The sequence below is a fragment of the Mytilus edulis genome, chromosome 3 (genome assembly GCF_963676685.1).
Source record: "Mytilus edulis chromosome 3, xbMytEdul2.2, whole genome shotgun sequence".
NCBI classification, from domain to species: domain Eukaryota; kingdom Metazoa; phylum Mollusca; class Bivalvia; order Mytilida; family Mytilidae; genus Mytilus; species Mytilus edulis.
In genome coordinates, this window is record NC_092346.1 from 48,228,697 (window position 1) to 48,241,030 (window position 12,334).

Genomic DNA, 12,334 nt, shown 5'->3' on the forward strand with positions numbered 1-12,334 from the left:
ATCATATGAAACGACAGATAAGTGTTCGAAATGTAACGATATAGACACATTTAAAATTAAAAGATATATACAACAAAAAACCCTAGTTATGTTGATGATTTAGTACTTTTTATACGCCCGTCAAAATTTTGACGGGACGTATTATGGTATACAAATGTCCGGTGTCCGTCCGTCTGTCTGTCTGTCTGTCTGTCTGTCTGTCTGTCCGTCCGTCCGTCCGTCTGTCCGTCCGTCCGTCTGTCCGTCCGTCTGTCCGTCCGTCCGTCTGTCCGTCTGTCCGTCTGTCCGGCGTAAACATGTCGCACCGTAACTTGAGAACGACTTATCCAAATTTCATGAAACTTAATTGAGTTGTTTCTTATGATGGTCAAATGATCTGTATACTTTTTGGTGACAACAAGATTTAAACTTTTTGAGTTACGGCACTTTATAACTAAAACAGGGGTGTGTTTTTTTTCACATGTCACACTGTATCTCAAAAACGATTCTTGATTATGACTCAAAACTTTAAACACTTCTTAGTTATATTAATCTCAATATCTGTATACTTTTTGGTGATGATTCAAAATTTCATTTTTGAGTTATTGAGTATTTTATAAAAAAGGGGGAGGGTTTTTTTTTACATGTCGCGCCATATCTCAAAAACTATTTATGATTATTGCTTAAAACTTTACACATGTCTTTGTTATATTAATCTCAATATCTGTATACTTTTTGGTGATGATTCAAAATTTCATTTTTGAGTTATTAGTATTTTGTAAAAAAGGGGGAGGTTTTTTTTACATGTTGTGCCGTATCTCAAAAACAATTTATGATTATTGCTTAAAACTTTACACACTTTTTTGTTCTATTAATCTAAAGATCTGTATACTTTTTGGTGATTATTCAAAATTTATTTTTGAGTTATTGAGTATTTTGTAAAACAGTGGAGGGTTTTTTACATGTCGCGCACGCCGTATCTCAAAAATAAGTTATGATTATTGCTTAAAACTTTACACACTTCTTTGATATTTTAATCTGAAGATCTGTATACTTTTTGGTTTTGATTCAAAATTTTATTTTGGTAATATTTAGTTTTTGTAAAAAAAAACAGGGTGGGGGGTTTCACATGTCCAGCCGTGTCTCTAAAACAATATATGGTTATTGCTTAAAACTTTCTCATAAACTATTTATGATTATTGCATTGCATAAGACTTCCACATAAGACGTCGGGTGTATCATGCGCTCATGGCGCAGCTGTTTATTGAAATCTTGTATAAATCATGCCATACCGACTTATCCGTTTTATTCGTCTACTTGTTTTATATATATTCAAAAAAACAGCGCATGTTACTGACACCATTTCAGTAGTATACATACCTAAATACATCATCCAATCATTGTAAGCCAAAGCCTCCAATGCAGACGACCCAGCTGACGTCAGTGCTCCAACAAAACCAATCATTTCATCAGAGAAACCTCTCTGTAGAAGTTTTACTAGACCCATTCCAATCATAAATTGAAGTAAACTTCTGAGAGCAGCGAACCAACCGATCTGAACCGAATTCCAGCAGAATGGGGAACTCAGTTGGTATACAGTCTCTACTGAAATTCTTCCAAAATATGCCAATATGGAGCATGAAAATACTGTTGTACAGACAATATATTTCCATCTTTTCCCGGCTAATTCTGGACTTACATAAAATTCGAAAACATTTTTGACATATTCCACTGGGCTTATTTTCTCTTTTGGTGCAGCTTGAACTGTTTCTGGTAACATAAGAACCAGAATGAAGGACACTACAAGACAAGCGTCTATAGTTATCATCGGAATGAAGAAACCAGTCCAGTGTATCAAATATCCAACTACTAATTGAGCCATTACCATTCCAACTCCTATACAAATGTCTAGTGTAGCCATGGCTAGTGTCCTTGACTTTCCAGCCTCTGAAATATCGGCTACATAGGCATATCCAGTGTGTATCATTCCTATCCATGCCCCACTTAGTCCTTCAAGGAATAATGTTATTGGTATATAGTAAATACTTATTTCAAAATATGCAACAGCTGCACAGAATGAAGCATTTATTATCGTTCCACAAATCGGAATCAAGAAAGCTTTCTTCCTCCCGATTCTGTCACTGTACGAGTTTATTAAAATTACAGCCACAAAAGATGGTATTCCAGTTCCCAAGTTGCAATAAACGTTCCATGTCGCAACCTCCTTTTGAATTTCTTCCATTTCGTGAAATATTTCTAAAGATTTATTTTGCACGCATACTGATTGATTGTTTTGAGAAGTGTCCATAGTCTTATTGGCAAATTTCTGTTTCTGAAGGATGTAGAATGCATATTGCGATGTTATGGTAAATATTGCTTGGAAAACAAAAGTGTAAAAGACTATAATCGGACCCACAATAAATCGTCGCCAGTTATTGTGGACGTTGTTTTTTGTGTCTTCTTTCATGATGTCCGTTTTCTCTGTATTAACGCTGGGATCCATTGTACCAATTTATCTAAACGAAAGGTAAGGGAAAAAAGAAAGAAATTGTATTATAGCTGCTATTTTAGAGAAACAAAGAACAATTTTCAGAATAAATGTTAATTATGAGCTGCGTCGGATAAAAAAAAATCTATGTTGGAGGGTTATATCAAGTCAACTTCCAAAAAAAAATAAAAGTTTGCATATACATGGAGATTTTGTCATCTCAAAAAATTAACAGATGTATTGATATACATTTGCATATGGTCAATTTCTATCCAGTGCATCTCTAATACCATGGGTAAAGTTAAGTTTACATTTTATATAAAGATTTTGTTGTTGCTGTTTAGCCATTGAATAAAACGGTACTTAAATTACAGTAGATGTCAGGGGCGGATCCAGCCATTTTAAAAAAGGGGGTCCCAACCCAGGACAAAGGGGGTTCCAACTATATGTCCCCCATTAAAATGCATTGATCGGCCAAAAAAAGGGGTCCCAACCCCCGGAACCACCCCTTTTGGATCCGCCAATGGATATACATATATGCGTTTATAGTGTATATTAGGAAATTCTTAATTTAAAAGAGTCAAATAAATTTGACATTTAATGGAACGACACTTTATCAAGTCTCTTAAGTTGGTCATGTATGACGATAACTATGAAACAAATGTTATATAATGTTATATAAGATAATAAAGTATGATTTTCTATATGTTTACATATGTACAAATCTTAAAAATTACCTTAGTAGACTCTAATCCCTCCGTTATCCGCAGGGAAATAATTGTTCTGTTCATTTTGATATGGTATCGACAAGTTTATCTAAAATGTTATGTACAGGGTCATGTGCCACTTCGATTTTCTATTGTTATCCTCAAAAATCTATCACCTGTAATTGGGGAAATAGTATAAATATAAACTCTTACTCTCACTATGTTTGGTTATGATAAGATTTGTAATCTTTCGAATATGAACTACATTTAAATCTATTTACATGGATGACATGATACTTATCCACTGGTTAATTTTGACGAATTACGTTCTTCATACATGTATTTTTTTTTTTACATTAATTCTATTTTTCGTTTATTTATGTAAACTAAATAAGAGACAAACATATATACGACGAAATGATCCTATTGTCACCGGGGAAACTGGGTGACTGGGTTGTGAAGTTTTTATTACAGATGGGCTGTAAAATCATGAGCCCAAATCTTGCTTATCAAAATTACAATTGAATTGACAAATAATGTCAAATATAAACATAACAAATAACAATTAATTTGAGTAATGTTGGTCACTGACAAAGATTAAACTTTTTTTAGAACTCGAAGAATAAAGATAATTTACTCATCTGATTATGATATATGAAAACATATAATTATGAAAATGTAAAATGTCACTAAATAGCTAACAGACTAAAACATGTCACTCAATGTCCAAACTGAGAATTAAATTGCATATCAAAGCTTGTTGATTTAAGACCGGTATATGAAATTTAAAAAAGAATTGAAAATATAAAATAAAATGATTTATAATAGAAAATTAAAGTCTAAAATATCAAAATTCAGAATTTTTATATTAAAGTCCAAAGTAATAAACGAAGCTGCTTTTCCCTGGTCACACTATTCTCATAATTTCAATTTCGGAATTAAACTGCTAAGCGAGATATAGTATAATTGCTTATACATTTAGTAAAAGTATTTGTTCCAGACTTATGATAATACAAATCTAAGTTAGCTTGGTCAAAGTCGTTTTAGAATATTTTCTGATTTCGAAGAGGGAGACAATTTTAACATTTTAACAACAAATTCACAAATGCTGACAAGAGTTAACACAGTGGGTTGAGAACAGTTTACAGTTTAAATTTATCTCAGATAACAGTACAGTTTACAATACCTTGAAAAAGGTCAAAAACAGGCTAACATAAAAAGGTATTGCCCCTTTCGAATTATAGCAAAAACAACTGGATATTATTGTTAGTCATACATTGAAGAAATACACATTGAAGCAGTACACATTTAGTTTTGAATTAGACAGATCAGGCTTACATTGTCTGCTTTCGTATAATGACGGGGAACAATCATCTGTTATGTAACTCCAGTGGTGCCAACTGATATTCCATGCATATATATCAGGGTTCCGGCTGTAACAAATGTTCTGGTGAGAAGCTCTCAGTATAAATGATTAAAATATAAATTCGGATACCAAATGTTATATCAATTCAATTTAAAATACAATTATAGGTTAGACAATACTTGGTCATGTTTTATGGAAATCATAAAACATGACCAAGTATTGTCTGACCAATTAAGAACATATTCACACTTTCGAGTGACCTTACATTATCCTTTCCCAATGTAATATTCAAACCTAAATCAGAGTTCACTTTTTATAATGAACTAAATGTAAAACATAGGTAATCATCATTCCAATGGATGGAATGAAAAAGCTCGAACATAGTTTGTGAGGACCGAATGGATAAATTGTTTTTCTTCTCCTTAAGGTAAAACTTAATACTTATATATCTTGAGATTTTTTTTATTTTAAAAAGCAACACAATGTTATATAAATTCCCTTTTTGAAATTTGACTTTTTTTATATAAATGTAAAACTTAAGAAATAATTCCTTCATGTCATGCTCTATGCTCATTTTAACATGGGTAGGCATTATATTTGTCGATATTTTACACTGAGCGTTACCAAGGTGTAAAATGTTGTCAAATATAATTTTTCCGAGAAAAAAATCTTTGCCTTATATATCAGAAGTCTGGCATTTTTTTCTTGAAAGAAAAAAAATCCCTCAACTTGATGTCAGGTATATAAATTAAATAAGTATTATTTGACTACATCCTTACCCAAATTGTTTTTGTTTATTCTATATATGTGTACCGTTAGAAAATGCATGAAAATTTACAAAATTCAAAATATTTTGTTTTAAACTTTGCTCTTTCATTTCTAATCAGTAGGCTCTTTTCCGATGGAAAATGCCTCAGGGGATTGTACACTTCGTTAGGTTAGTTCAGTTATTGAGAGTTCACTTTCATAATTAACTGACAATGGAAAGTCATTCATGTATAGCATTTTATAGTGCATGGAAAACCATGTACTATGAAAATTAGAGGGGAAAACTGACTTTGACGTTTGAGAGATTATGCACTTGACAAAGGAGGCACCAATACATTTTCTGCAATATACAGACTAGTCAGTATTATTTGTGATGTAGCTCTTTTCCGACTTTTCAAACCAGTAAGATCGGAACCTTTACATGAGGAAAAGAGGAAATTCCTTCCTGTTGATTTTTACCAATAGAGGAATTGATGCAATCAATCTCGGCAACGTTCTACATCACAAGGAGGTAACATCTAAAATTCCTATTTATTTTCAAAATCAATCTGTTCCTATTGTATCCTACAGTTACACCAAAACCATTGCACCTAAAATATTTAACTATAAACAAGCATTGCAGGACCTTGACTTAGAACAATACTTAAAAAGCCCTCCGACATGTGACTGTTCCCACTCGCCTTATAATTACAGCCCCTCTGGTCATGTTATAACTGGAGATCTAAACATAATTCAACATGAAAATCTCCGAAAGGTGATTTCTCATGGTCCTAAGTTTAGAGAACCCCAACACATCAATTGGAACCATAACTTCAAAATAATTATGGATTCCATTGAGGACTACGCCAGAGCATGGGCTAAACGAGAAGAAGTTGAACTGGACACTTTGTCAGAATGGGTTAAAACTATCAGGTCTCTGATAAAACGTCGCATTCACAAGTTGAAAAACTGTGTTAACGATCGACCAAAGTCCATTTTCAGAGACAAAGAGGCCATGAAATGTCTATCATCTCTTCATGATACGTATGTTGTTGTTCCTGCGGACAAAGCTTCAAATAATATTGTCTTTGTATGTAAATCGTATTACTACGAATGTCTTGTAAAAGAATTGGGTATAAAGGAGGACTCAGGTTATCCCACATACAAAGACATATCATTTGACAAGGATGAGATTTTAGCAAATCATAAGTCCTTCATGGCTTCCATAAACATTACATTGAACACCAAATCGGAGGATTTACCTTGTTTGTATTGGATACCAAAGCTTCATAAAATTCCGTACAAACAACGGTATATTGCTGGCTCATCTTCATGTTCCACTAAAGAATTGTCCATTAGATTGACTAAAATTTTATCCGCAGTGAAAGAGGGTCTTCAGAAATACTGTGAAACTGTTTACTCGCGTAGTGGTATTAACCATATGTGGATTCTTAAAAATTCTAAAGAACTTCTAGACAATTTTAAATCTCGGTCTATTTCTGAAATTAGTTCTATCAAAACTTTTGATTTTTCAACCCTGTATACCACCATTCCCCATGTGAAATTGAAAAATTGCCTAAAAGAAATAATCCACAATGCCTTTCAACATAAAAATGGTAGCATACGCTATAAATTTATTACTTTGGGATTTCATAAGGCATATTTCGTTAATAGTGACAAACAAAAAGGTAAAACCTGCTACACAAAAGAACAAGTGGTCAGTATGCTGGAGTTTCTTATCGACAACATATTTGTTGAGTTTGGAGGTAGACTTTTTCAACAAACTGTCGGCATTCCTATGGGAACGAACTGCGCGCCTCTCCTTGCTGACCTCTTCTTGTTTTCATATGAATCGGAGTTCCTTCAGACACTTGTCAAAAACAAGAAGATCAAAGAAGCCAGGTTATTTAATTTCACTTTCAGATATATTGATGATGTTCTTTCCATTAACAATCCAAACTTTTCTGATTGGGTTCCATTAATATATCCACCAGAACTAGAAATTAAAGAGACAACAGACACGGCTTCATCCGCCTCATTTTTAGACTTATACCTCGAATTTGACATACACAGTCATCTTAGTACCAGAATCTATGACAAACGAGACGATTTTGATTTTGAAATTATCAATTTCCCCCACCTTAGTAGCAACATACCAACTTCACCTGCATATGGAATATACATTTCCCAACTTATTCGGTATTCAAGAGCTTGCAGCTCCTACTCAGACTTTGTAAAACGTCACCAGTGTCTGAGCAGAAAGTTGATGAACCAGGGGTATGTCAAAGAACGGCTCGTCCTTTTTCTAAAAAAGTTCATCGGAAGGTACCCAGAACTTGTTGATAAATATTCCGTATCAACTTCACAAATAATACACGATGGTCTTGAAGTATAGATTTTGCGTACTGACGTTGTTTATCATCTTAATTACGTGTTATATTATTCTTTTATTTGTCTTTATTAATATTACTTTTACTGTTGTCTGTTTTTAGAGATATCCTTTTGACGTAACTCTGTGCTTATGTGTCCCATCATACTTTGAACGACAAAATTATTTTATGATGTGACTCAGTACCTATGTATCTTGTCATACTTTGAATGACAAAATTATTTTATGATGTGACTCTGTACCTATGTATCTTGTCATACTTTGAATGACAAAATTATTTTATTCATTAATATTACTTTTACTGTTAACCAACTTTTTTTTGTGATATACATTTTACGTGACTCTGTACTTATGTATCACGTCATACTTTGAACCACACTATTATTTTATTTATTATTATTACTTTAACTGCTAAGTCAGTGTTTGTTATCTATTTTGCGTGACTGTATTTATGCATCCCGTCATACTTTGAACGACAAAATTATTGCATGTCTACCTGTGCGAATTTTAAACGCGCAATTTTACACCAGTACCCATACCCTCCTTCCTTGATGTGTGCATTTTACATAGACAAATATAATCGTATAATATAATCAAAATGAGGATGTTAATTTGATGTATGCCTTTTTGTGCTTCTTCGTTACATTTGTTGTTTTTATAGTGATTAAGATGATAACACAATGTTGACTGCTGTACCCCTATTTTTGACATTTTTACCTATTATGTCTGTTTGTTTTGTTCACGTATCGGTGACTATATAATGGAATTTGATGCGACTGTCATACAAGTGAGAGGTTTAGCTAGCTATAAAACCAGGTTCAATCCACCATTTTCTACATTTTAAAATGCCTGTACCAAGTCAGGAATATGACAGTTCTTGTCCATTCGTTTTTGATGCGTTTTGTTATTTGATTTTGCCATGTGATTATAGACTTTCCGAATTGATTTTCCTCTGAGTTCAGTATTTTTGTGATTTTACTTTTCATTGGACGAGAAGGGGTGAGTATGTTCTAATCACAATTAATTTTAAAAATAGTATGAATCATACATATAAATACACGGCAAAGTCCAGTATACATGTTTTGTTCATCACGACGGGTTTTCAATCATCTACATATAAATTCAGGTTCCTAACTTAAGGCTGACACTAAATCTTATTTGAATTATTTACTAAGTGTTAAGATTATAAACAGTTACTGATCGTTTCGTTTCGTACTGGAAAGGAGCATCGAGATCTACGAATTGAAAACAGTCAAATATCAGAGCACACAGACACCAATGGTGACTCCTACCTGGTATACAGAGAGTATAACCAAGGCGGGTTAAAATCTAGAAAGTGCAAACAAAAAGTAGCTTTTGCGTATGAGAACAAAGAAAATCCCGAGAGATGTATTGTTAAATTTTATAGAGACTACATATCTCATTGGTAGGTTTTCTTTAGCGACAAGGTTTTATTTGCCAGTATACCTTTTTTCATATCGAAAAATTTACCTTAAAATATTACCTATACAATATGAATAAGGAAATGTGGTATTATGCAGATAATTGCCAATGACACAATTATCCATCAAAGTTCAAATAAAGTTGATGTACGTGATTAAAAAATCGTTAATCATTCAGAAGAAGAATTCCTTTTCTGTTTATAGTTGGCCATAAAATGCACAAGTATGAAAATTTATAATAAAATTCAATTAAGTAAACTAAAGTCTTAATTTATAATTACAAAACAATTTTAGAAAAGAATAAAACGGACATCAATCAACAACAACCACTGACGGGATAGGCATATACAAGTAAATGATAATAATAAAAAAAAACAAGAAAGGGGGAGTCTAAGTAAGTTCTTAGAATTTATTCCAAAGATATTAAGTGTTTTGTATTTTTCAGCCCAGAAAAAAGACCAAAAAATGCCTTTTACTTGAAACCCTTATCAAAACCGACTGGACAAGTTTGGTTTACTGCTATGCCCGTGGGTATAAATATGATGCTGTCAGCAACGATTGCAATGTTATGCAAAGAAGCCGAACTGAAGGGATTCAGGTCCAACCACTCGCTTCGCGCCACGGCTGCTACAAGTTTATATGAAGACGGTAAGGACGAGCAGCTAATATCTGAGATAACAGGCCACAAAAGTAATGCAGTTCGCGAATATAAAAGAACAAATACCGAAATGAAACGAAAGGCCAACCAGACAATCAACAGTAAGCCATCAGAACAAAAGAAACCCCGTTCAGAACTACAAATTAACAGTGCACCGTCTACCTTTCAAGTGGATGGCAATAATATCAACATCACGCTTCAAGTTAATTTTGGGAATTCAAAGTAACGTGTGAAAGATTTTTACTCGATGCTGTTAAATACACAACTCAGTCTTGGACCAACTATAATTCATGTGAAATAAATTTATGTACATGTATAAATATCTGATCATTTTCATAAAGTGTCTTTTAAAGAAGAATGTATGGTATGAGTGCTTATACTTTATTAGATGTAGCCGTTAACCGTTAAAATGTTAACAATGACATTTTTTACTACACTGCACGCATTGGAAATAAAAATGAAATGTGCCAAAGAGACAACAACCCGACAAAAGAGCAGAAAACAAGCATTTTATTTAATTGACTTTCCAACCAAATAAATTATTGATGGTTTTATTAACTTTTCTACGGAAGCGTGTTAACGCCACAAAGGTTTACGTTATATAACGCAATTATAAGAAAAACGTTATAGCTGTGGTGTTATTACGCTTGCGTATAATTCTTCTGTGTTCTGTATTGTCAACAATTTTTGTTTATTGGTAAACATCAGTCATGTCTTCACTCGTAATGTAATCTACTCACTCATCTCTCATTCAATGAACCATAGTGAGTAGTGTTATATTACAAATTAGTCAAATCTTCAGTGGATTCTAAAAAAATGATCAACTGTCTTGATTAGATGACGTAACAACAATGGTTTTTAAAGTGTTTGTACAATGTACAATGACAAACGGATTTAAAAGTACAATGTACATAGAATCATTTTTATACCAGCGTGGACAAGACAATTTCTTGGCGCAGTCAGATCATCAATTGACTGGGTAATTTTAGGCGAACTGTTCGTTTGTAATGCACACTTGTCATATTGTATGTGTAATAGACATTTAAATTGTAGGGTCGCCAAAGGTTCCAAACGCCTAAATCAAATAATATGAATAAATACTAGAGGACTAAACCTTGCGTGCTGATTTAAATGTTGAATACTTAAACTTTCTATTTTCTTCTCGTGCACTTGCACGTGCATTTACTCTCTTTATTATATTCAAATCCCTACTAGAGGGCCTCTGGCATACTGAGTGAGCGTAACATCACTGTTATCGATTGCCGATGGCAAACAAGTTACTTTTTACTTCTACCATTTTGCGGCCACCATCAACAAACTGATTATTTTGCCACTTTATGGATGCGCATGTAAATATTTTAGATAAAATATGTAAACATTTTTGTGCTATACATTCTATATACAGTGAGGTTAAAAACATCCTTGACACTGATCTAAATCGTCACATGTAGGTGAGTCTTGAAGCTTTCAAGGCTACCTGCACTGGTGGCGGTAAGTGGTAGTGCGTTCCAGTCCCTTATTGTTCTAGGATAGAACGATTCTTTACTCACTTCTGTTTTGCAAGTTGGTAATTGGAAACCGTTGATTTTTAAGTCCCGGGATATTCTGTCTGGTGGAATGAGCGTGTCTTCTGTATATCTGTTAGTGGCATATATTGCTGCTCTTCGTTGTACCATTTTCAGCGGGTGTTTGTTGTTTTGCTGGAAAGGGTCCCATACTGTGCATGCATACTCGAAGGTTGGTCTGACTAGGGATTTGTATGGTAAAAGGTTAAAGGTAAATGATTCAGTATTATCACCAACATAAGTATTGCAGTTGTCCACGCTCTTATGAAAACGATTCTAATGTCAACAAGAGTGCACATGCTGAAATGTTTCGACTTCTTTACTAACCATTGATATTATGTTGATATTGCTAAATATAAAAGCTTTACTATAAATATCACACAATCTTAACATGATCCGAGCAAATGACGTCAAGATCAGATAAACCAAACGAGAAATACATGTACACTTTGCAATCATTCAATACATTAAATATAGTTGACCTATTGCTTAACGTACCAAAGAAACAAATAACCATGAAAACTTGACATTGACCAATGAACCACAAAAAGAGGTCAAGGTCAGATAATAACCTGCCAGACAGACATATTACTCCAGCTTACCAAACCATACAACAAATTGATATAGTTGACCTAATACTTATAATTTAAGAAAAATAGACCAAAACACAAAAACTTAACACTGCTCAATGAAACGTGAAAATGAGGTCAAAGTAATGCAAATCCTACGAGATATAAAAAACGTAACTTCGACCACTGAACCATGAAAATGAGGTCAAGGTCAGATGACACCTGCAAATGTGACATGTACACCTTACAATCATTCCATACACCAAATATACTAGTCCTATTGAATACAGTATAAGAAAAGCAGACAAAATCAGAAAAACTTAACTATAACCATTGAACCTTGAAAATGAGATCAAGGTAAGATGACACCTGTCAGTTGGACATTTACACCTTACAATCCTGCCATACACCAAAAATAGTAACC

At 33.4% G+C, this 12,334-nt stretch overlaps 1 protein-coding gene across 2 annotated transcripts in view; it reads right to left on the reverse strand.

The window, feature by feature from the left end:
- Nucleotides 1-4,604, reverse strand: part of LOC139516692 (lysosomal proton-coupled steroid conjugate and bile acid symporter SLC46A3-like) — a 49,885-nt gene extending 45,281 nt beyond the window's left edge. The window contains exons 1-3 of one of the 2 annotated variants that reach the window (XM_071306945.1): nt 4,513-4,604; nt 3,205-3,350; nt 1,360-2,495 (exon numbers count right to left, since the gene is read on the reverse strand). In XM_071306945.1, coding sequence (XP_071163046.1) covers nt 1,360-2,482 — 1,123 coding nt within the window. In that variant the 5' untranslated portion in view covers nt 2,483-2,495; nt 3,205-3,350; nt 4,513-4,604. Of the gene's footprint in view, nt 1-1,359; nt 2,496-3,204; nt 3,419-4,512 lie in introns of those variants that run through there. The other variant, XM_071306944.1, reaches the window with a different exon arrangement.
- Nucleotides 4,605-12,334: the final 7,730 nt, after the last annotated feature.